Source organism: Phoxinus phoxinus (assembly GCF_949152265.1).
Source record: "Phoxinus phoxinus genome assembly, chromosome: 7".
Classification (NCBI taxonomy): domain Eukaryota; kingdom Metazoa; phylum Chordata; class Actinopteri; order Cypriniformes; family Leuciscidae; genus Phoxinus; species Phoxinus phoxinus.
Window position 1 is genome coordinate 4780063 of NC_136882.1, and position 25000 is coordinate 4805062.

Here is a 25000-nt window from a genome sequence, read left to right on the forward strand (position 1 = left end):
GTTGTGATAACAACAAAAAAGGCAGATGGGAAATAATTAGCGTAGCCGCTGTTCATAATATGAATACATTTGATCTGATTTAACTGTAGTATAGAAGGTATGAGATGCATCATGTGAATGCTTGGCTAAAGAGATGCGTCTTTAATCTAGTTTTAAACTGGGAGAGCGAGTCTAAGCCTCGGACAATATCAGGAAGGCTATTCCAGAGTTTAGGAGCTAGATGTGAAAACGCCCTCCCTCCTTTAGTGGACTTAGTTATCCTAGGTACGACCAGAAGCCTCGAATTTAGCGATCTTAAAGAGCGCGATGGATTATATGGCGATAGAAGATCCCTTAAATACACAGGAGCTAAACCATTTAGGGCTTTATAGGTCAGTAACAATACTTTGTAATTGATACGGAACTTAATAGGTAACCAGTGTAGAGATGATAAAATTGGTGTTATATGATCATATTTTCTTGACCTAGTAAGAACTATAGCGGCTGCATTTTGGACTAACTGTAGCTTGTTTACGGAGGATGCAGGACAACCAGCTAATAAAGCATTACAGTAATCTAGTCTCGAGGTCATGAATGCATTAACTAACTTTTCTGCATCAGAAACTGATAGCATATTACGTAGCTTAGCAATGTTTCTAAGGTGGAAAAAGGCTGTTCTTGTGACATTTGAAATATGATTTTCAAAAGACAAGTTGCGGTCTAGTATAACACCCAGGTCTTTTACTGTAGAGGATAAAGTAACAGGACGTCCTTCTAGATTAAGGTTGTATTGTAAGAGGTTTTGTGGGCAGTTTTTTGGACCAATCAGTAATACCTCCGTTTTCTCTGAATTTAATAGAAGAAAATGACACGTCATCCAATATTTTATATCTTTAACACACTCTGTCATTTTTAGATAATTTAGTGTTATCATCTGGTCTTGATGAAATATATAATTGAGTGTCATCAGCATAACAGTGGAAACTTATTCCATGTTTTCTTATAATATTACCAAGTGGCAGCATATAAATTGAGAATAGCAGGGGGCCTAATACAGATCCCTGCGGCACTCCATAATTTACTGACGTTATCTTTGATTTTTCCCCATTTAAATGGGCAAAATGGTAACGGTCTGATAGGTACGATCTAAACTTAATGCCTGTCCCTGAACACCAGTGTAATTTTGAAGTCGATCTAAGAGTATTTTATGATCTATAGTGTCAAACGCAGCACTAAGATCGAGTAAAACTAGTATTGAGATACAGCCTTGGTCAGAAGCTAAAAGTAAATCATTTGTAATTTTAACGAGTGCAGTTTCTGTGCTATGATGTGGCCTGAATCCAGACTGAAACTTTTCATAGATATCGTTTTCTTGCAAGAAAGAGCACAGTTGAGCGGACACAACTTTTTCTAGTATTTTAGACATAAATGGAAGATTTGAAATGGGTCTGTAATTTGCTAGGTTATTTGGATCTAATTGTGGTTTCTTCATAAGAGGTTTTATAACTGCCAGCTTGAATGTTTTTGGAACGTGACCTAAAGATAGAGACAAGTCAATAATATTGAGAAGAGGCTCTTCCACTACAGGTAACACTTCTTTCAGTAGTTTAGTGGGTATTGGATCTAATAAACTTGTTGGTTTAGATGCAGTGATAAGTTTATTTAGCTCTTCCTGTCCTATAGTTGTAAAGCGCTGTAGTTGTTCTTGAGGGGCGATAATTGAGGCTGAATCATAAGACGCTGTCAAAGATTGTACATTTACAATTGTGTTTCTGATGCTTTCTATTTTCTCAGTGAAGAAATTCATGAAATCATTACTACTAAGATGTAACGGAATATTTTGGTCAGGTGACGTCTTTTAGAGCCTTTTTATAACGTGACATACTGTCTTTCCACGCAATTCTAAAGACCTCTAAGTTAGTTTGTTTCCATTTGCGCTCTAGGGTATAGGAATGCCTTGACCATCCCAGGTGCAAACTCGAGACAGTTGGGAGAAACCGAAAAGGCCTGAAGGTCTCCGACTCTTTTGAGGGATGAAATAGCAAGAAGAAAAATGGTCTTATGTAAATAGATAGATGGATAGATAGATAAATAGATGGCGAATCCTCCCCCCTATTTGTGCTTATTGTGTCACTTACTCCAATGCTCAGTAACTCTATCTCCTCAGAGCTAGAGCACCTAAGCATTGGGCTCTCTTCCCGGGCGGAAGAAGCCGCTGGGCGGGCTTCCGACACCGGCAAGAGAGCAATGGATCCCATCTCCAACCCCGCCGAGAGATCCATTTGCGAACCCCAGGTGAGCCTTCTCCGTGCTGCCTCGGCAGCAGCGGGTCCAGCGCCCTGATGTTCGCAAGCCTGTCCATCATCCTCGAATGTGGACAAGCGAGAGCGGAGCATGCGGAGCGGGAGATGCTCGCAATGAAGATAGTCAGTCCCCTCGAAGGCTGACATAGCATTCTCCACTCCCAAACAAACTACACAAAGCTCATGAGTATACCCACCCGTAAGGAAACGAGGGCAGGGAGAAGCACGATATTTGAACAGTTGTTTCACCATGATATATATATAGAGTGACAGACAACAATAAATATAACAGACTGGATGTGCTTTTATCTCTTCCTGGTCATGCCGTCACCCGCCCGTGACGCTCATTCTTTCCATTTGACTAGTTGACATACGTGCTTCAGACGTAATCACGCAAGGCGTTCCCAAAGCGTCATTGACGCATCGCGAGTTCCCTCGAAAGGGAACGCACCGTTTTTGTGTCTGTCCCTTTAAATGTAAATGAGCTGCTGCTCTCGGCACAGGGGGCGGAGCTTCAAGAGCTTGTGTCATTTTACCTCACACACATATTTAACGGCTCTGACACACAAATTTCAAAAACTTTTAGCCTTTTATGTTCAAACCGGAGTCAGAAAAAAATGGAGAGACTCAAGAAGAAGTGACAACATGTAGAAGTGTCACCGGGTGAACAAACCAGGAACCAAAAAAAATTCGACTCGTTGCCAGGGGGAAGAAAAAAAACCGGTGTACCACCGGGCCGGCTCTGGGTTTACACATCATGGCCGCCAACCATAATGAGCACCAGCTGAAGCCAATGATTAGCGCTTCATTGCAGCACATTCCCGGGAAAAAGGAGTATAAAGAGAGGGGCTTGAAGCACAGTGAGGTGTGAATGTTCTGGCAGCAGTGAAGCTCTGCACGAGTGCTCGAGTGGGTTGCAGCAGCGACAGTGAGCGGCGGCAAGTGCCGGAAAGCTGAGGTTTAAGGCCTGATCTGTGTTTCATGTTGGGTCCCCCGAGGCATGCTCATTAAGTGAGTCTTTGAAGAAACCACGAACAGCAACGCAACGAAATAAGTGAGAAAATTACACCGAGAAAGAAGGAGAGTGACTGGCAGAAAAGAGAGTGGAAACCCGCTGTAGGATTCATGTGATTCACAGAGGAAAAGTTAAGTGCACCCCTTTATGATTCACCTTCTTGAGAAAACCACATGTGAAGATTTGCCATCACCAGTGTATGACTAACCTGTGTTTGTGGGCAGTGTGTGTTATCCTGTTGACAGAGTGAAGAACAGTAACTGTAACAGCTGGGAAGATCGCTGAATCCATGTTCATCTTCTGAAACCACTATTCCTTGGATCATCCACCCTATGAAGAGAAGAGAAACGAGTTGATTAATCGCTGTGAAGAGAGAGTGAGTTTGCAGTGTCTGAAAGAGTGAAACAAACAAGTGTGAACATTTACAAGAGTGATTTATGCACGAGTGTGGTGAGATCAAACAACTGTGTTCTCTCTGAGTCTCTGACGGATGAAATTGACCCATAACTTTGAAGATTCTTTCAAACTGATCTGTCCCCCCAGCTGTGTCCAGGTCCCTAAGATTGTGTGCATGGTGCGGAGGAGAAAAGCTCAACACACCTTTATTGCCACAGTTCACGAGCACTGTACCCCACACCAAAGCAAGTCCAGTCTCACTATTTCTCCCAACGACGCCGTTCTATCACACACAGAACGAGAGCGAAGGCTGGTAAAGTACCCCGTTTCTGTCTCACCTACTACTGTCCGTCTCACTGTCAAATTGTCTGTTCCTTGCATGAAGCAAAGAAGAAGCTACTGCTGAGAGTTGAGGGGTGGCTCTGCGAGCACGTCAACGAATCCGAACCTGGAAGCTGTCTGTCCCACGAGCCTATCCAACGAGTCTGACGACGAGAAAAGTCACCGTCTGTCCCACGAGCCTATCCAACGAGTCTGATGACGAGGGAAGTCACTGTCTGTCCCACGAGCCCACCTAGAGAGGAATATACTTACCTGAAGAACAGAAAAGTAACTACCAGGACCCCCCTCCCCTCATCTCACCAAAGCTACAGCCACGAACATCCCCACCCCTGTTTTTATCCCTTTTAAACTTAATAAAAACTTACGTTTTAAATTCACTCTTGTTGTCCTCTGGTGTCTGCTCCTCCGGAGTGTGGTAAATAACCCTCGGCCCTAACATCGGTGACAGAAGCAACAGGACATTTCTGAATGGTTAGTTGATGAATTTATGTGTAGTTCTACCAGAAAGACTCGGGAGAATTGATACTCGACAATTATGCATTTATTAACAGCCCAGCAAGCACATATGCAATAAAGTTATTTGGCGTAGGCCCTGTCCGTAACTCGCAATCCGAGGGTACGGATTCAGCATTTCCCGCCTGAAGATGGCGGGGGTGCAGCCGACCCCCTGTGCGGTATTGGAAGGGACCATCCTGGTGGTGGTGGGGAGGTTGAAGGGGGAATCCTATGGTGATAGGGAGGATAGACAGAGGAACCCATCTTGTTGATGGAGGGGAGAAATCATCTTGGTGGTGGTGGGGTGGATGGAGGTGAGTGAAGCGTCAGCATCTGCGAACTCAGACAAGTGTAAGTACGGGTCTTTTATACTTCTAGTATAAAAACGTGATTGGATAGATGAGAAGATAATAAGTGACGCAACAATTGAGTCTTCCTGGCAGAACTTACGCTAAAGCTTTCATTTATCTTCTAGTAGTCATTGATTAGCATATTCTGTCTTGATAATCTCTAAATCGTGTTCTGGGGGCGGGGTTTATGTAAATTTTAGAACCCGGGAGGAATGTCGTGTAGTTCCTACCAGCAGTTTGTTGTAGTCCTTAATCTATTTCTTTAAAAGCAAATATCTCCCTTTGCGTTGAACTTTAAGCATTGCAACTTTGCAGATGTTGTTTATGCTCAAACAGCAACATTATATGTTGAAGTTAAATACATTATTTCGCCAATAGATGGAGACAAAGACTGTCTTTATGAGTGAGTCAATCAGTCAGTAGAGAAGACTTTTACATTGAAAGGACACAAACTCGTGATCACGGAGAAGACTATAGGCACGGGAAAGGACAAGATATTGCAGCGGACATTCAAACAGATTTTTTAAATTATGAATATATAGGACTGACCTGAAGGAAAATGGTATATATACTGTAAATGCAGGTACACCCGCTTACTCGATCTCTCACAATACTCTATTATAGCTACTATAGCACAATAATGAACAATATCGATGAGATCAAACATGTGATTAAGTTGCTAAGAGCGGTTGCTAGGGGTGTTGTGTAGTGATACACAGAACCATTGGGTGAAGCGGTCATAGCCGTGTTTTATCGTGAATAAAACACAGCTATTGGCCAATCAGAATCAAGGATTTAAACTAACTGTTTTATAACCATAAATACAACAGAACAAAGATGCAAAGTAATAAACAGTGCTTTTCATGTAGGTCTAATATTTTCAGACACAGAAATGGAATAAAGAAGGAATGCACTATATATCGGCCACTATATCGGTATCGATATATGTTCATTTTTTATGTTATCGTTATCGGCCCAATAAGAGAATTTGTCCGATAAAGCCAATAAATAATGTTTTATTTCCTCCAGCTGAGGCTCTTCAGATGCACACTGTTCACCATGATGGTTTTGAATTGAAATATGATTGGAACCGCTTTGAAAAAGTGCAAGTCTGTCATACATAAAACTATAATGAGAATATTATAATTGTGTGGTTGGGACATGGCTTTCAATGGTGAGACTTTTGTTTTTGTAATCAGGCTCTCAAAAATTAAATAAAAACTTGGATTTAGATTTATCGGCCAATATCTTTTGATTATCGGCTTTCAAATATCGGTATCGGGCAACATTTGTATATCGGTGCATCACTATAAAGTATAAATTAAATATTTACAGGTATAGAAATAACACAACACGGTACAAAAGTTATTTAGTTAAGAGTAGTTTTTTGTCTTTTGTTGTTTGATTGACATTAAAACACAGACAGCTCAGCAGGAATATTAGGCTTCTGTCACTTTAAGAGCTGCACGGATCCAATATACTGATACACACACGCGTTGTATTTCTCAACGGTTTACATTCACTTCAGCCATAACACTCTGTGTTTAGGATACTCGTCAGGATGGGCATTTTGATATTATTGTGTGTGAATTTGTCCGTTTATGCAGAAGAAGAAGAGAAAGAGAGATCAGTCCAGTATTCATGATGCTTTGGATGTGTGCACACACAAACCTTCTCATATGGCGAGCACCGAAGTTTAAAAACATGTTCAGAGGATAAACTTCCTCACCGATCGCAGTACAGGCTCAGTCGGGACCGTGTTCACACCGGCCCAGGAAAGTCCTTATCCTGCAGCCCTGAGGTGGACAGTAACAAAGTACATTTACTTGAGTACTGTACTTAAGTACACTTTTGGAGTATCTGTACTTTACCTGAGTATTATTTTTTCTGGAAACTTTTACTTTAACTTCACTACATTTGAAAGACAAATATCATACTTTTTACTCCACTACATTTCTGTCGAGGGCCTCGAGTAGAGAGTAGTAACGTCAGGGATGATTTGTGTTGTAAATGAAAGTCTGGCTGACGTCAGAACTCGACTGATGTTGGTTTCTGACGTCAACCGATTTTCAACCACAATACAACGTCTATCCAACGTTGGAGATTAACGTCAATATGACACTGGATTCTGACATCAACATGATTTTAATTTTCAACGTTGGGTTTGGTCTTCTAAATGTGAATTTTGTCATTGTTTTGGAGCACACGCTTATAGATAACAAGGCTAATATATTCACACTAAAAGCCAAAAAACTGGGAACAGTCCTTTGTGTGTCCGAAACCATTGTGGACGTTATTGAGTGACTTATTCAATCCCACTACAGGAACTGTGTTGTAGAAATACATGTGATATTGATATGAGGATAGGCAGGCAGAGATTCAGAGGCATAAGGTACTGTGTATTACATGCAGCAACGCAACAATAATAAAATAATGCATTGAAATTTACTTTTATACTTAAGTACTTTTAAAAATGAGTACTTCTGTACTTTTACTTAAGTAAAAATCGGTCTTTACAACTTTTACTTGTAACGGAGTAATATTTGACCAGTAGTATCTGTACTTTTACTCAAGTAAGGAAGTTGTGTACTTTGTCCACCTCTGCCTGATACTTTTACTACAATTGAATTATTTTACCCAGAGAAAATGTTGGATTCTGCAACAGACATTATACCTCTCAGTGCCTTCACGCAGTTCATATTTCATGATAGCCAATATGCAGATGGTTTTAAAATGTTAAAAAACCGGCCAATACATCTGTACATCTCTAATATTTAGCATTGTCCACAATTAAGAGATTTAACAGTTTAATATCTATTATTTAAATAAAACACTGTGAACAGTAAAAATATCACATGTGATTTTTACCAGATATGTTTTTAGCTGGATAATAACTGTTGCGTTGCGGATCTTGTCTGACGGGGATATTGGCCAGTTTGCCTGCAGGGCGAGAGCATCTGATGGGTAGTGTTCTCCTGGTGACTTCGGGATGTGGAGATATGCTCAGTGAATGATGTTGGTCGGCCTATATAATTATCCACTGCTGCTGTTATACTGTCACATCAGATCCCAGTCCACAGTAATGAAACACACACACACACACACACACACACACACACACACACACACACACACACACACACACACACACACACACACACACACACACACACACACACACACACACACACACACACACTCCCCCTGTGATCCTGTTCCCTCTGTTGCTCATTCTCTCCTGCTTCCTAAACTTTTCATAACCTTTGTTGAGCGTGTTATTTATTTTATAAATATTAGTTTGTGCATCAGACTTTGCAAAACATTACAAAAGTGCTGATTTGCTTTGACAGTTATATGTAGTAAGACATGTTAGTGGTTTGGCTGCTTATTTCAAGCCCTTCTCATCCATGTCCCTTACACTTTAATCTCAAAATAATCGCAGTGTTATTTTAAAATTCTATAAAAGTGATGATTTTTGAATGTGGCTGCCAATATTCACGGCTCGTTTAGGTTTAGGGTGTGCCAGATCAACTTTTCATTTATACTTTTCATTTGTGTGCTGTGAAGTTCAATGTGATTAACAAGTTTTTTTTCCATGATTTTCAAAAATCAGAATTAGGCATTTGTCTAATAGGCTGTTTATGGTTGACCTATGTCAGTAGTAACATTAAATATTAGGTCACATTATCAAGGACGAACAAGGCTTATCCAATCAGAATTCAGAGTTGAACCATTAGTTTTATCACATGTGTATAATGCAACCAGATTATTATTATACATGTAAACATATTGTACAGGGGCTAAAGGCACAACATAAATGTGCTTTCCACAACTCCCTTAGCTTATGATTGCAGAAAAAAGTATGTTTGTATTGAACTTTGAGCAACAGAATTTGTGTGAAAATAAATTATGAAAGTTTTTTTGGGGGTTTAAAAATCTTATAAATGTACGAGGTTTCAAGCAGGATATTTTTCCACAGGGGGTAAATGTCACACAGTTTTGATGAAAATACTTTAGATAAAATAAGAAGTTTTTACTAATGTCTAAGCAAGGTAATACTTAATACTGTAGCAAGGTTTGTAGCCAACCATTTTTTGTTTATTTTGAAAATATGTATAATAAAGTTCGTTTTTAGTAACTTTAGTTGAACTTTCTCAGAATGTTCCCATACTTTTTTTTTACCAGGAAACTTTTTCTTTTTATGGAAATATAACATTATTTTGAGGTTGCAGAACATTCCAACAATGTTTGATTAGCCTCTTTATTCCGGGCCTACTTTTAAAAGATCCTTATTCTCAGTATAGTGCCAACATGATCATTTGTCCCAGCACACTCTTCCCAGAGTTTAAAACTGGTTTGACTGTCTATACGCACACACACAGTCATGCTGGTTAAAGGGCATTAACCGATTGCCAAATACACCCATATATCATAATTAAAAAATAAAGTGATTCGCTGAATTCGCATATAGCCAACAATGAACAAATGCGCGCTTGGCGAGGGGGATTCAGTGAGGACTGATGCGCGGTGGACCACACACACACACACACACACACACACACACACACACACACACACACACCATGCTTTAAACGCGTTATCCACGGTCTGACAGGAACTTCATTCCAAAAATACTGTCGGTGGAAAGTGGAAACCCAAGACACAGATGATCTGCGCGCGTTCACGCACAACCCGAGCTCATGAAAGTGCGTATCTATCCCACGAATGTTATTTCTCGTGCCATTTATACGCCAAAAATAGTTTTCGCGTGCATATGATACGCACTTTATAGCGTGTAATAAGCACGCACTCGCCACCCCTTATCCTACCCAAAGGTTTTCAGTGCGTACTAGCATATATGCATGCAAAAAAACGATTTCAGTTCATAACTTTTAATTAGGCTGTCGCTGAGCGTCCATTTAATAATCTTAAGCGAGAAATAATGAGAAGAAAATATAAAAAGAAGACATCTTTCAACAGTAGGTTCAGTATAGATACAGAACTCACAAATGTCCCTATGTAAGACTGGTTTGTTGAAACATATAACATGCAACAAACAAAACCACTGCTAAAAACCACTTATGCAAGTGCACTTTTGAATAAATCTGATGAGATCTACAGCAGTTTGCTAATGACACATGGACATTTCCAAGAACATATATGCCCTTATCTTCGCAAACGCGCTTTAATGTGTGCTTTTAACAGGGAGGGGTGTGTGTGTGTGTGTGTGTGTTGAGGGTGAAGGTGGGGGACTGAATGTTCTCTTTGCAAGTTCATATGAAAATGATGAAGAGCTGAGTCAGAGAGCTCATAATAATATGAGGAATATAAGTTGCAGTGCATTGCTCTAGGCCTGTAGGCTACAGTATATCTAAACATATTCGCCGTTGAACATTTCATCAGTGTCCAAATGCCCCATCTCTTTAAAGATCTTTAAAAGGTTAATTGGTTGTAATTAAAACCCTTATTTTCAAGAATGGCTTATATTTAAATTAATATAGTTTTAAAGTAATATAGTTCCTGATTCTTAAATATAAGCAATATTGTCAGAAATGAAGGATTTTTAGGATAAGCTTTTCTCCGGGACTTTGTGCTTATGAATATGTTATGCAGTGTTGTTGTCGAGTTGCCAGAATGAATATGGCTGCTTATGAAATTAAAAATATAAACTTTTCCACAGCATTTGTATTTCAAATGTAACAATTTTAAACAATGCAAAAAAAAAAAAAAAAACCTACACAGAATAATTAATGAAACCAACAGAGCCTATAGGCTAAACACACACACACACACACACACACACACACACACACACACACACACACACACACACACACTTCATAAAAGAGAGATAAAAGCATCTGCTTAATGCATTAAATAATGACACTGTGCGTATTTGTGCACGAAATAATATTCCTCATCGAGTCCGAATATTCTCGCCAATCTCGATAAGGCTGCGGGTTTATCTGTGTGAATAATGTTGTCGGTTATCTTCTTCACTCCTGGCATAAAATAGGCAAAGTGACGGAATCTGAACGTCAATCTCGGTCTTCAAACGAACTAGATGATAGAGATTAGAGTTATAAACATGAGTTTCTCAAACATATTTTAACGTCTTTTTCTATTGTGGTTTTAAATAGGTTTAGGATCTCAATGAGTGTGACTCACTTCTGAACTTGACAGTGTGTGATTGCTGCTCTCACTGAGCCTGTCCGGGCACGTCTCGTGTGTGTGTGTGTGTGTGTGTGTGTGTGTGTGTGTGTGTGTGTGTGTGTGTGTGTGTGAGAGAGAGAGAGAGAGAGAGAGAGAGAGAGAGAGAGAGAGAGAGAGAGAGAGAGAGAGATGCCATATGCTTCAGGCTATGTGAGCTTCAGAAAACAAACAGTGATTCACATCTGGATAAGGTGTTCACGACTCTCTGACATTGCTTTGATTAATCGGTTACAAAAAAAGGCAAGGTATGCCCACAAACCTAATCTTACACTGTTCTCAAACTCTCAGAGCATGCTAATGCTAATGCTAAACGGGGATGAGCGGCTAAATAGTTTTGAAATATCAAAGCCTTACTTTCCAAGCTAAATATTAGCCTATATTAGGCTATTGTTAAGCGTAGAATATTATTTTTATCATTATTATTATTATTATGCAAGTGTTCTTTCAGTTAACTCGATATATTTTGCACCACGTCTCCCCACATAAATATGAATATCAGTAGTAAATATGAAATAACATTTCTTTACCCATAGGCTATCTGTTGTTATCAGTAGCCTATTTAAATATTGTGGTAACCCTTTACAATAAGGTTCATTATTACATTAGTTAGCATGAAGTAATTATGAACTGCACTTACAGCATTTATTCATCTTTATTAATGTTAATTTTACTAATACGTTATTAAAATTTTGTTAGTTAATGCACCGTGAACTAACATGAACAAACAATAAACAGCTTTATATATACACATTTACAACTAAGATTAACAAATAGATTAAAAATAAGCTATTGCTCATGGATAGTTCATGTTAGTTATAATGTTAATTTATAACCTTGTAAAGTGTTACCAATATTGTAAATCCAATGTGTTGGGTATTTGAGCAGTTATTTCAGTCTTTTAGTGTGTTGGATGGTCTATTGATTTAAAACGCATCATGCTGTCTGTGTGGAGATGTGATGTCACATATTATATTATGTTTTACTTGCATTAGGCCTACATATTTCTATAAACTGACATGGCAGACTGTCATGTAAAATGATGCGAGAGTCGTTTTACTGTGAGAAACTTGAGTAAACATAATAATGGCGAAACAAGACGAAGCGAGATGATGTGGTTACTCCAGTCTCTGGAAAATATAATAATATAAAGGGAAAAAGTAACAGAAGTCCAGGAGAATAAATGGCCGCGTTTTGCAGGTACAAAATGTTTTTATTTGGATACAGTATTAAATATCTTGTAAAGAATAATATCTGATATCAGATAGGTCTCCCATTATTATCCCAAGTCCCATCAGCAAAGAAAAATATTAAAAAATGTAGCCTATACTGTAATCTGAATACATGAATCGAATAACATCTTTGGCACGAAGAAATATTGCTTTTAACAGCATAAACACAAGAATTGTTGATGAAATGTAAAGTTATCCATTTGACGGATAGTGGCACGCAACAATTTCAAACAACAAAACGCGATTTGAATTGCATCCTCAAAATCGGAGGGCTGCGTTTTCATCAATTCCACATTTTTGTATAAAAAAAATAAAAGAAAAAAAAAAAATCACCCGCTTGTCCAAAAAAAAGGTTGATAAAGTAACGTATAATCTCCCATTTTTGACGTCCGGTCAAGTACTATAGTTTGCCTTGCTTCACTTCCCTCTGTCCCCCTTGTCTCTGCTGCCACACGATCTCATGAAAATGCGTATCTGCTGCACGAATTGTATTTATCGTGCAATTTACACCCCCCCCAAAAAAATTTGTTTTTACGTGCATATCCACTGTAAACAGCTGGGTAATATGTAAATGTCCCTTTGGTGTGGAGCTGGCTACGTGCGTTATATGCACTCGAAAACTGACCTATCATATGCACGGGGTTTTTTGCGTATAAATTGCGCGATACAATTCGTGCTATAGACGCACTTTCATGAGGTCGGGCTGCTCTGCTAGTGCCTGTCCCGTTCCTGAACGGTGTTGGTGGAATGGTTGTACAGTCCCTGCGCCATCAGCTGCATCGCCAGCCCGTTCTTGAAGCCGCTGGCCTTCTTGAGTTTCGCCCGCTTGTTCTGGAACCAGACCTTGATCTGCGCGTCGTTGAGGCCGAGCTCGAGGGCCAGGGCCCGGCGCCGCTGCTCCGGGATATACCGGCTCTCCTGGAACTCGCTCCTCAGTCTCTGCAGCTGCTCGGCCGTGAACGCGGTTCTGCCTCGCTTGTCCTCACTGGAGCAGTGCTGCTTTTTCAATTTCCGGGTCCGTGGACCTTGTGTGGAGACAACAATGAGAGGAATCCATGAATATCAACCAGCTCATTAAGTGTCAAAGCCAGTCTGGACACACACACAATAGCGCACGGGCATTGTTGTCTTGATGCCACACCGCTTTCGTTTTAATAATGCACATCAGAAGAGATTCTTCTTCTTTAAACAACAATCTAGCTTAGAAATTCCAGTCATGCGATTGATCATTTCAACAAGTAAAATGTAGGTTTAATTTTGCAAGGTTTTGCACACAGATTTTGTGTAAATTTCACACATGGAATTAAGCAAAATCTACTTAGGCCAAACTAAATTAAGTAGGCGTAAAATTAACAAAGAAAAGTAAGTAGATTTAACTTCGCCAGTTTAAGTTTAGTGTGTAATTTATATTTAGCTGAAGTTTATTTGCAATACCCATTTTACTCAAACAATATAACACTGAAGTAAGCCAAGTTTATACGCATAACGTAGAACATCTAAGTAAATAATACGGACAACATATCTTCATAATAAAATGATACCCACCGAACACACAGATCTCAATACAATAACGGTAACATTCAATGGATCATTTTTGAGTAGCGTATGAATAGAAAATGAACTCCATATGTCACGAAACAGCAAGTTATTAAACACAACAACAAAAGCCATAATAAAACAGAGTAAATAGAGCTGGAAACAGTGAACATTCAGCTTTATTATTTTGCATGCCCCAGTGCATGATAGGGTCACTTGAGTAGGTTTGAATTAATTTTATAATGCTGATATTTACGCTTTAATTCAGCACTAGTTGACTTAGTTTTTAAATGCTTGCCTGAACTAACTTATTTAGGTAGAAATTACATTTGTTTTTTCTGTATTTACTTCACCACAGAATAATTTTTATATGAGTCGTTGCTTCCGATGTATTCATTTAACTTCTACACATAGGCTATTGATATTGTATTATCAATTCTGACATTAGTATTGTGGACATAATAACTATATTTTAATGACGTCGGTGGTGTTACAAATAAAAAATACTGAGGCATAATTTAGTCTAACTTGTTTCTTATTTTAAGAGTGTATGAAGAACCTTTCAGATCCACGGACCCTCGACAAAGGCTTCTTTAATGTTTAAAAATGATTCTTTTAAAAAGTGTTCACTGAAATTATAGGCCTATTCGAAAATATTCCAAAATTCAGCAGAGATAAGAGACTGAGCGACTTTAGGTTATACAACCTTCCACGGGAATGAAAAATAAAACATTCATCCATCCATCCATCCATCCAAGATAAATAAAATATAGCATCTGATTTAAAAACAAATACGAAATTTAAAATGAATAAACGAAATATGCGAGCAATTTCATAAATAATAATGTCACTAACTTATACCATACGAAGACACGAGCGTAAAGATCAAATTCGAGCTCAACCGAACTAACAGATTAATTTAGCTAATTTCTTAGATTTTAACATATTTATTCAACAATTATATATAGTTTCGTTTTTGTTCTTGCGAGACGTTTACATAGCGTTCATAATAAACGACGTTTATTCAATGCGTCTGACAAGACTTTTCCCAAGATGATTATTACTATATTATTGTCCTTGTTATTTACAAATGTCAGTCTTGAATTCTACAATCTTACAGCTTGTTTAACTATTTTAAACATCCAGTCAAGGCTTTCACACGCTTAACAATATTTACTATCTAGTTATTATTATTATTATTATATTATTATTGTCGTACTACGTTTATAGTCAACGTTTCCTTAATTGCATTGATTAAATGATGAATGCAAATATTTGCAGCATTTAAAATTGTAAAAATTAATAGTACATTAAATAACTTAATAAAAAGTATTGTCTTATAAATGGAAACCCATAATTTGACAGTGTATTATTATGTCTGGACCGAGCATGTTGTAAATGATGGACTTTTCCGTTCCGTCAGTTGGTAAATTAGGTCTGGTTTGATGAAACCCTATGAGGAAGGCCTTTGTGTGTGTGTGTGTGTGTGTGTGTGTGTGTGTGTGTGTGTGTGTGTGTGTGTGTGTGTGTGTGTGCTTTCCTCAGCTCGAATATTTCTACAGCTCGTGAAAGTAAAATTGCAACTATCGAAAATAGCAGAAACGTTAGTAATGTGCTTAGGTAACATAATATTTGGCCTATACAGAAAGAAAATGATATCATTTGTTGCCATGCCTTACCAGATGAAGGCCGATCGGAGTATCTCGTGCAATAAACCCATGCGGGCCACAGTGAGTCTTTCCCGGGCGAGGAGCGTTCCCCTTCCCCTGGACTCCTCAGAGCACTGGATGACCCCGACACCAGCCCACATGTCTCTGTGTTCCCTCTCTCGGCCTCGGGAACCCGCCCGCTGACCGGAGACGAGCCGGTGGACGAGCCTGACGGTGACGATGAGGATGATGATGAAACCCCGTCGCTCCTGCAGCTGGAACCCGGGCAAGGCGCGCGCCTGGCAGAAACACCCCGCACTGACGCGCGCGCGCCCCGCTCTCGCCTGTAGCCGAAGTCCGGTCTCAGGATATTATCAATGAAGAAGTTCGTGTTTCTGTGCGTGTGTTGCGGAGAGGCCAGAGAAACACTGTCACCCTCACCCTGACCCCGCTGCTCCTCCATAACAGCGGATACTCGCTCCTGCGCTTGGGTATAACCTGTTCTGCTCCAGATATAACGTTATCTAGGTATCCGTGCCAGCGCGCTAATTCCCCACATGTTGTAAGTCAACTTGTTGACACAACGCTCGCGTGTTGTCTGTCACCTCGAGCGCGTTTTGAGAGGACTGACAGCGCGCAGGATTCGCACACCCTCTGCATTCCCAGACCCGAGTTTGACACCTCTTTTTTTTTCTGGAGCTCTACTCGTGCACAACCACTCTTAGTGGCCGCTAACCGGAAACACATGAGATCACGCAGATGAGCGCGAGCCTATCCATGACAAAGAGCTCTGCGCGCCACGAGTGTCCGTTCCGCGCCTGTGCGCGCAGATATCAAGCACTCAGCCTCCTGTCACGCGCAAATTCACCCACCATCGACGCAAACACACAGAGGAGAGAATTCAACTTGAAAACATGCGCTGTAACCCTTTACTGTACATTTACAGTGCAAAGTTTTACAGTGTGTCTTTGGCCATTTACAGATTTTTGTAGTAAACACCAGTGGGCGTTTATCACACAGACAACAGTGAATACAACAGAGTTAAACACACACACACACACACACACACACACACACACACACACACACACACACACACACACACACACACACACACACACACACACACACACACGTCCTGATGAGGCTTGGCTTGTAGCAAAAGCTCTTGCATAAATGGCTGAACTGACAGCTAAATGCCCAGTGATTAATTTTATCGCTCACATGGCAGAGTTTTTGTGAAAATATGATGAATGTATTTTTTCATTGTTAAACAAAATATAAACGACCGTCTGGATATAGTCCAATGAGTTGTGCTCAGTGTTAGGTGTAACTTTCAACAGTTTAAAATGTGTTTATTTTGAGCTCAGTACAAACATTAGATATAGTAAAATTCGAGGAAAATCGTTATGCTCAGAAATGAATTTCTGCTAGGCTATTCTACAACTTTTAGAAATGTAGACCTTCAGTAGCCTAGGCCTAATTGCAATAACTAACCTAAATCGTAATTAAGCGTTTTCCAAAAGCATCGTTGGCAACTATCGCAATTTCCATTGAACTCTAATGGTAACTTAGTTATCTTGGGGAAACGCAATATAAAAGTAATGAAAACACAATATAAGAGATATTTCTCTATAAATGTAAACTGGGCCTACATAAGACATGCACATGGCGAATAATCTCTGTAAACGCGGTAAGAGTCACGACTATCATGTTTTCCACACACTTGTTTTAGGACTATATCATCCTCGGGTTCTCGCCATGCCGTTTTATATCCAGATGATCATGTAAGTAAAGGTGTGCAAAAGTAGACCGAGTATCACAGATATCGTCACGCGCTCAGTCATGCGTGAAGAATGCGACTCGCGCAGAACAGATGCGCATCGGTCGAAGCTCTTCATATTATTATATTCTATTGCGATATTGGCCTATATTTCCACTTAAGCTTACAGAATACAAACTCTAAAAATAAAAATAAAGTAATCAGTTGACTTAACTTTAAATTTAAATACACTTCATACGTAATCGAAAACCCTAAGTTATGTGAACTTGACAATTCCCCGTAACTTTTTTTTTTTTTTTTCAATTACGCATGAATTTGAATAATTTTGTAAGGCAACGGGTTTCCTCACTTTTTAAGTTAAGTCAACTGATTACTTTTTACAGTGTGCGACTAAACTGGTAACAGGGCTAAACTTTGTGCTTTTCACTGCTCCCATAATGATTGCAGAAAAACAATGTTTGTGTTGAACATTTTGTGTGAAAATAAATCATAAAAGTTTAAAAATCGTATAAATGTATGAGGTTTCAAGATGGTCTTTTACCCCACAGACACTCGGGCAAAAGACACACTATTGATGCAAATACTTTAGATAAAATAATATGTTTTTAAAAATGTCTAAGTTAAGACAAAACAATCACTTTAGCAAAGTTTGCACTATATTTTGTTTATTTTGATAAATAAAATAATTCATTTTTGTTCAATAAATATACTGTCGTTATGTTAATAAAAAAAAATAAAAATAAACAATCATTTATTATTAAAGTAAATATTCTGAAAGCATTGAATGAGATCCCACAATAATTTCATATAGATTTACAGTAAATCATATATAGCTATATATATGTATATATTTTTTAATATGATGGTTTCATTATAAAAATGGTGATTATCTCTAAGGTGGACACCCAACTTATGATATTTACCATCTGAATCTAATCATACCATGCCAACAAATGGAAAATTCTGTTTAAAAGCTATTTATTATCATGTTAATTCTTGTCTTTCACCTTTTACCACAAATTACCATAGTTTTACATATTATTCTGTTACTGAAAAACTGTTGCTTAAATTTTTCTTTTAATTAAATGCATTTATGATGAAATTACTACATTTTCATGTCAATCTGTGTTAACGAACATGCGCACTTTGCGTCACTTTAATTCAGCGCGTGCAGCACAACAAAAATACACTCGGCACTTATTCGCAATCACAAAAGTTAATTATTTGCTCGTGCTTTAAAGCTTTGCCGGGTACATTTTTTATTGGCGTTCTGTCCTGACATGATCATAGTCATAGACAGTAAAGAGGACATGATGCACTTTTTCTGAGCGCGTGCACTGTCAAACGCTTTTTGTTGGGTCAGACCCTTCTGCTAGCGATGGGGGGCAGAGACTGAGAGAGCTACACGGAGCTAGGCTACATGGAAAAATATGCACCAAACAAGAAACTTTGAAATTTTGCTGTGTTCATGAATACAAAATACTAGATTTTTTTTCCCGCGTGAACCTCCCCTAGACTAAAAATAATAAAAAGACATGACCCTCCCCTATTTTCCTCCGGTGGTCCATTCCATAAAAACCTAACAAGGTGGTCCCTAACAAGACCTCTAATTGTCTGGAAATAGGCTATTCAATTTATTTGAATGATTCTCATTTGCTACTTAAATCTACAATCTTTTTTTAAAAATCTTTAAAAACACATATCCTTCCTCAAAGTAGCGCAGAATCATCTTTGCGATCGCTTCAAGGATCGGGCAAATTTCCACGTGATCTTGAAAAACTGATGATATGGAAAGTGCTGCGGCAAGTTTTGTGCCATCTAGAGGTTTAGAGGAAAATAAAATCAAAGCCTTTTCCCCAGTTGTACCCTACTCGTTTACATTTTCTCTGACCTTAAAATTACTACATTTTTAATGGTAAAAAAGTTTAGATTCCAACATTTAAGGAAAGCACAATGCCAATAAACTATCTAGGCTACTGACATTTTAAAAGAAACGTTAAAGACAAATAGAGCATCTTGCGAAATGTTTTATTGTTAAATATAGCTAATAATAATTAGAGTATATTGAGACCTTAAAATTACTATGGCCTTAATATGACCTTAATATTAGACCAATTAATTGGCTAAACCATGGGGGAAAATCTCTGTGTAAACGTTTCCAAATCTCCTGGTTGTAAGACAAGTTTTATTAGTATTTTTTTAAATGTATTTTTATTTATTTATTTATTTATTTTTATTTTATTTATTATTTATCAGTTCAACAGAATATTACTTTAAAAAAAAATCTGTTATTGAAACAATAAACACCCTAAATGTGATTAGCATGTTTGTTTGGTGTATGTATATGATCAAACACTGCATTTATATTGCAATATGTTGCGCCCTCTCGTGGCTGGTTAGAATAGTGACGCCATAGTCCTGATGAAGAGAAGAGAAGAGAAGAGAAGAGGAGAGAAGAGAAGAGAAGAGAAGAGAAGAGAAGAGAAGAGGAGAGGAGAGAAGAGGAGAGGAGAGGAGAGGAGAGGAGAGAAGAGAAGAGGAGAGGAGAGGAGAGGAGAGGAGAGGAGAGGAGAGGAGAGAAGAGGAGAGGAGAGGAGAGGAGAGGAGAGGAGAGGAGAGGAGAGGAGAGGAGAGGAGAGAAGAGGAGAGGAGAGGAGAGGAGAGGAGAGAAGAGGAGAGAAGAGGAGAGGAGAGGAGAGGAGAGGAGAGGAGAGGAGAGGAGAGGAGAGGAGAGAAGAGAAGAGGAGAGGAGAGGAGAGGAGAGGAGAGGAGAGGAGAGGAGAGAAGAGGAGAGGAGAGGAGAGGAGAGGAGAGAAGAGGAGAGAAGAGAAGAGAAGAGGAGAGGCTTAAACATGACTTTATTATAACTTTAACTTTTTCCAAAGACCAGATTCCTTATCTGATCATATAATCCAAAAACTCAATAAATACAATACAAAAATAAATACACATAAAAAAATAAATACACATTTATACTTCAAACTTTCTCTTTTTTTTTTTTTTTTTTTTTTTTTTTTTTAAAAATTGAAAACCAACATATCATCCAAAACCTCACACAAAACTCCTTCCACAGACCATATTTCGGCGAACCTTTGAATATCATTAATCAATTTAAAATATGTATATTCAATTTTAATTCTAGCAGTCACCATGCCTTTAAAAGCATTTTCTGCATCTATTGTACCTATACCCAATAGCTTATTTTTTCTAGTTTTCCAAATTGCCATTTTGGCCATACCCATCAAAAAATTTAATATACATATTTTTCTTCTCTCCTGAAATGTATATCTGGGACCACTTATAAAAAACTGATTGGAAAAATCCTTACCAAAACCTTCAAACAAACTTTTTAAAACAATAAAAAGACTACCTAACCTCACACAATAAATAAATAGGTGGTCAACTGTCTCTTCAATCCCACAAAAAAGACATTCTTTACCCACGGCTGGATTCAGGTGTGCCACGTGTCTGTTTGTAGCTATAGCACCATGAATAAGTCTCCACTGTAGGTCTGCTGTACGCTTCTCAATGGGAGGTTTGTACAGAGACCTCCAGGATCCTTTAAAGTCTGGTCCAAACAATTCTGTCCACCTCCCTGCTCGTATTCGTTTTAAAACAGTCTGATGGGCAACTTTAACACAAGTAAAGTAGATTGCTTTTTTACTTGCTTCACGAAACTGTCCCAACTCCGGAGTCTTAAAAGTTAATAATGTGTCAGCATCTTCATAGTTTTCATTTGCTGCTGCAGATACACTAATAGATGGGAACTGATAGTTTCTCCTCCAATCTTGATCTGGTTGAGCTTCTAGTGCCTCCCTGCAGGTCCCAGGCAACGCTCTCTGCACCTCCTCCAACACCTGCTGCAGAAGACGGAGAGATCGAACACCCGTTTCACCCTGTAGTGCTGCAGCCGTTTTCCATCCGTGAAGGCCTCTCAGATCTCCTATCCTTTTGAGTCCAGCTCCCGCCAGGCAGTTCATCAAGCTTCCTGATGACAGAGTTCTCGTTTGTATCAGTGGGTTATAAAACAATGGCTCCCCCATAATCCACTCCTTTGGTTTTGAAAGATCTCGGTTGACATTGAAGTTATCAAGCCAAGCTTTCAGCATCGACTGATAAAACAGGGTTAAATTACTTAGGTCCAGTTCTTTAAGTCTCAATAAAAACAATTGTTTCTCATATCCAAGACCAGATGCTGTCCTTAAAATAGCACAAGCGACACGAATCCATCCCAGATCCTCTTCATACAATATTCTTTGTGCAGTCTGCAGTCTAAAAGTCATAATCCTGCTTCTTATATCAATTAGAGCTTGTCCTCCTTCTTGTAAAGGCAGATATAATGCAGATCCAGGAACCCAGTGTTGCCCAGACCAAAAAAAATTGACAAATGTCCTCTGTATTTCTTTGATCAGTTCATTTGGAGGATCCAGCACATTAAGCCTGTGCCATAGCATGGAGGCGGCCAGGTTATTTGTAACCAAGACTCTACCCCGGTAGGATAGTTCAGGTAATAGCCATTTCCATTTAGACAACTTGGCTGACACCTTCTCCAGCAAACCCTCCCAGTTTTTTTGTCTATACTTTTCTTTACCCAGAAATACTCCAAGAATCTTGATTCCCTCTGTATTCCATTGTAACCCCCCAGGAAGCTTAGGCGGCCCACCATTTCTCCAGGGACCCACAACAAAACCCTCACTCTTTGCCCAATTCACTTTTGATGAAGAGGCTCTCTCATATAAAGCTAAACTTCTAGACAGTATCTGAATATCCCCTTGTCCAGTAATAAACACAGTTACATTATCAGCGTAAAGGCCTTTTTATGCTTCTGCGTCATATCGACGGCGTACCCCCGCAGACCCTTCTGCGTCGACGCGAACCCCTCCGCCGTAGCTCGACGTGCACCTCCAAAAAATTGTAACTACGCGTCGAGGCGACGCAGACCACAAGGGCTGTGATTGGTCACACCCCCACCCCCCTAGCGTTCTGGCGGTGAAATGCACCGCGATGCAACACAACCCGACGCAGAACCATAAAACGGCCACGACGCCGTAGGAGTGACGGCGTAGCTACGGCGTGGAGTTGACGGAGAAGCATAAAAAGGCCTTAAGCAGAAACAGAGACACTTGACCCATTAAAATCCCCTGGGATATGAAAACCTTTCAAATTATTTCTTAGCTTAATTAGCAAAGGCTCAATAACCAAGCTGTAGAGTTGTCCAGAAATTGGACAACCCTGCCTAATTCCTCTCTTAACCGGTATTGGACAACTCAATCCCCCGCCAACCTTAAGCATTACTGAGGCCCCTCTATACAGTAACTGGATCCAAGAAATAAAGGTTTCCCCAAACCCAAATGCTTTCAAAACATTTAAAAGGTACTCATGACCCACACGATCAAATGCTTTTTCTTGATCAATCGATAAAAAACCAATATTGAAATCATCATTCATAGAAAGGTCCATCACATCTCTTATTAGAAATAAGTTATCCATTATTGTACGTCCTGGAACACAGTATGTTTGCTCATTCCTCACAATAATACTCAAAAACTTTTTTAATCTATTTGCTAAACATTTAGACAATATTTTGTAGTCCTGGCACATTAAAGAGACAGGGCGCCAATTTTTCAACAACCCTAAATCACCAGTTTTAGGCAGAAGTGATAACACCGCTCTCTGACAACTGCTGGGTAAAACACCTTTTTCAAAACATTCACCAATTACATTATAAAAATCCTCTCCTAAAATGTTCCAAAATGAATTATAAAACTCAGCAGGCAGACCATCTACTCCCGGGGCACGTCCTGTAGACAGTTGCTTCACAGCCTCTGAAAGTTCCTCATATGAAATCAATCTGTCCAATGTTTTTCTGTCCTCAGACTTTAACTTAGGCAGTCCTTTTAATAACTGATCCATACTCTCAGGATCACATTCTTTGGGCCCAAAAAGTTCAGCATAAAAGTCCACCGCGATCTTCCTCATTTCGGTAGGATTTGAAGTTAATGTGCCATTGTCCTTTCGAAGGTAAAGCATATTTTTTTGTTTTACTACTTTACGTTCTAAGTTAAAAAAGAACTTTGTTGGAGCATCCATTTCCTTAATGGAAGATATCCTTGCTCGGATTAAGGCACCTTTTGCTCTTTCCTCCAAAAGTGTTTTCAACTCCAATCTCTTTTTCTTTAAATCTGTAGTCATACCCGAAACATTCAAATCAATTACATTTTCCATTTCATTAATATCTTTTTCCAAACTTTCAATATTTCTCTTTACAATCACAGTATTATTATAAGAGAACTGCTGACAAAAAATCTTGATTTGGACTTTTCCAACTTCCCACCATTGAATTACATTTTCAAAATGCTCTTTTTCTAGTTTCCAACTCTCCCAGAAACATTTAAATTTGTCACAAAATAACTTATCCTGTACCAGTTTGACATTAAAATGCCAATAAGATTTCGGATGTGACAAACTTTTAGTATTAAAATCAATAGTCACTATATGATGATCAGAAAACCCACAAGGAGATATACCAACATTCATGACTCTATTATTATCGGATTTATTTACATATATTCTGTCTAGTCGTGCTCCCGTCACAATAGAATCTAAAATTTTAACCCATGTGTATTGTTTTGTTAATTGATTCTTATTTCTCCACACATCATTCAGTTCTAGTTCTTGAGTCATCTTAAGAAGCATTTTGCTAGACTGTAAGTGAGGTTCTTGCCCATTCCTATCCAATACAAAATTAGTGGTACAATTCCAATCTCCTCCCATTATTACACACATTTTTCCATCATCATATTTTCTTATTGCACTGTTTAACTTTTCAAATAATTCCATTCTTTGTGAACCTATATTTGGAGCATATACATTAATAAAAAGAAACTTTAACTCTTTAATTTCTACTATAGCTATTAAAACTCTACCCTTTTCTAATTCAACAGTGGACAGGATCTTTAGATCCAAATGTTTAGAAAAAATAATCGCTACCCCTGCGCTTAAATTTGTTCCGTGACTCAGAATACATTCACCTTCCCACCATCTATACAATTCAATTTCATTTTGATTATCTGAATGTGTTTCCTGTAAAAACATAACATTGATATCCTTAAGATGAACATATTCTGAAATCACTGCTCTTTTATTCCTATCTCTCCCTCCATTGATGTTTAAAGATCCTATTCTCAAAATATCCATAAAAAGATATAAAGAGAGAAAAGAAAGAGACAGAAAAAACAGAGAGCACTGCAAAGACACCCTTGATGTGTATCTCATTTCGCCAAATCAATTTGCTTTACATTTAACTGGGATTTTCCCCTTTCTAAGTTTAGTAATAATCTTTTTCAAGCGAAACCTCTTTCGTGTACTCAGTTTTTCTTCTCCTACCCTCTTTTGCCAATATAAAACCGAAAACTCAAATTTCTTTACATCCGGAAAGAAATTCTTCACATCAACAACCTTTCCAAACGTCTCATCCAAAAACGAATTAATCTCATCCAAAGAGTAGATCTGATCACAGCTTACCTGAGAAATATCTGACAGATCTGAAGTATCAGATAAAACACCCTCCTCATCATCATCCTCATTCATTTCATCTTCACCTAATTTTTGTATTTTTTCTTTAGGCTCACATGAATCTACACTTCTGACACGGTTCCGATCTTCAGTCCTTCCAGACTCAGTCACTACACAATCTCTGTTTATCTGGCC

At 38.7% G+C, this 25000-nt stretch overlaps 2 protein-coding genes across 2 annotated transcripts in view; both read right to left on the reverse strand.

The window, feature by feature from the left end:
* Positions 1-25000, reverse strand: part of ndufb3 (NADH:ubiquinone oxidoreductase subunit B3) — a 306227-nt gene that overhangs the window by 98896 nt on the left and 182331 nt on the right. The gene's annotated exons all lie outside the window — the stretch shown is intronic.
* On the reverse strand, positions 12287-16202 carry en1a (engrailed homeobox 1a). Its single transcript, XM_079618925.1, has 2 exons — positions 15538-16202; positions 12287-13347 (listed from the first exon to the last, which is right to left on the reverse strand). The coding sequence occupies exons 1-2, from the start codon at positions 15968-15970 to the stop codon at positions 13034-13036; spliced, it is 747 nt and encodes a 248-aa protein (XP_079475051.1). The 5' UTR covers positions 15971-16202; the 3' UTR covers positions 12287-13033.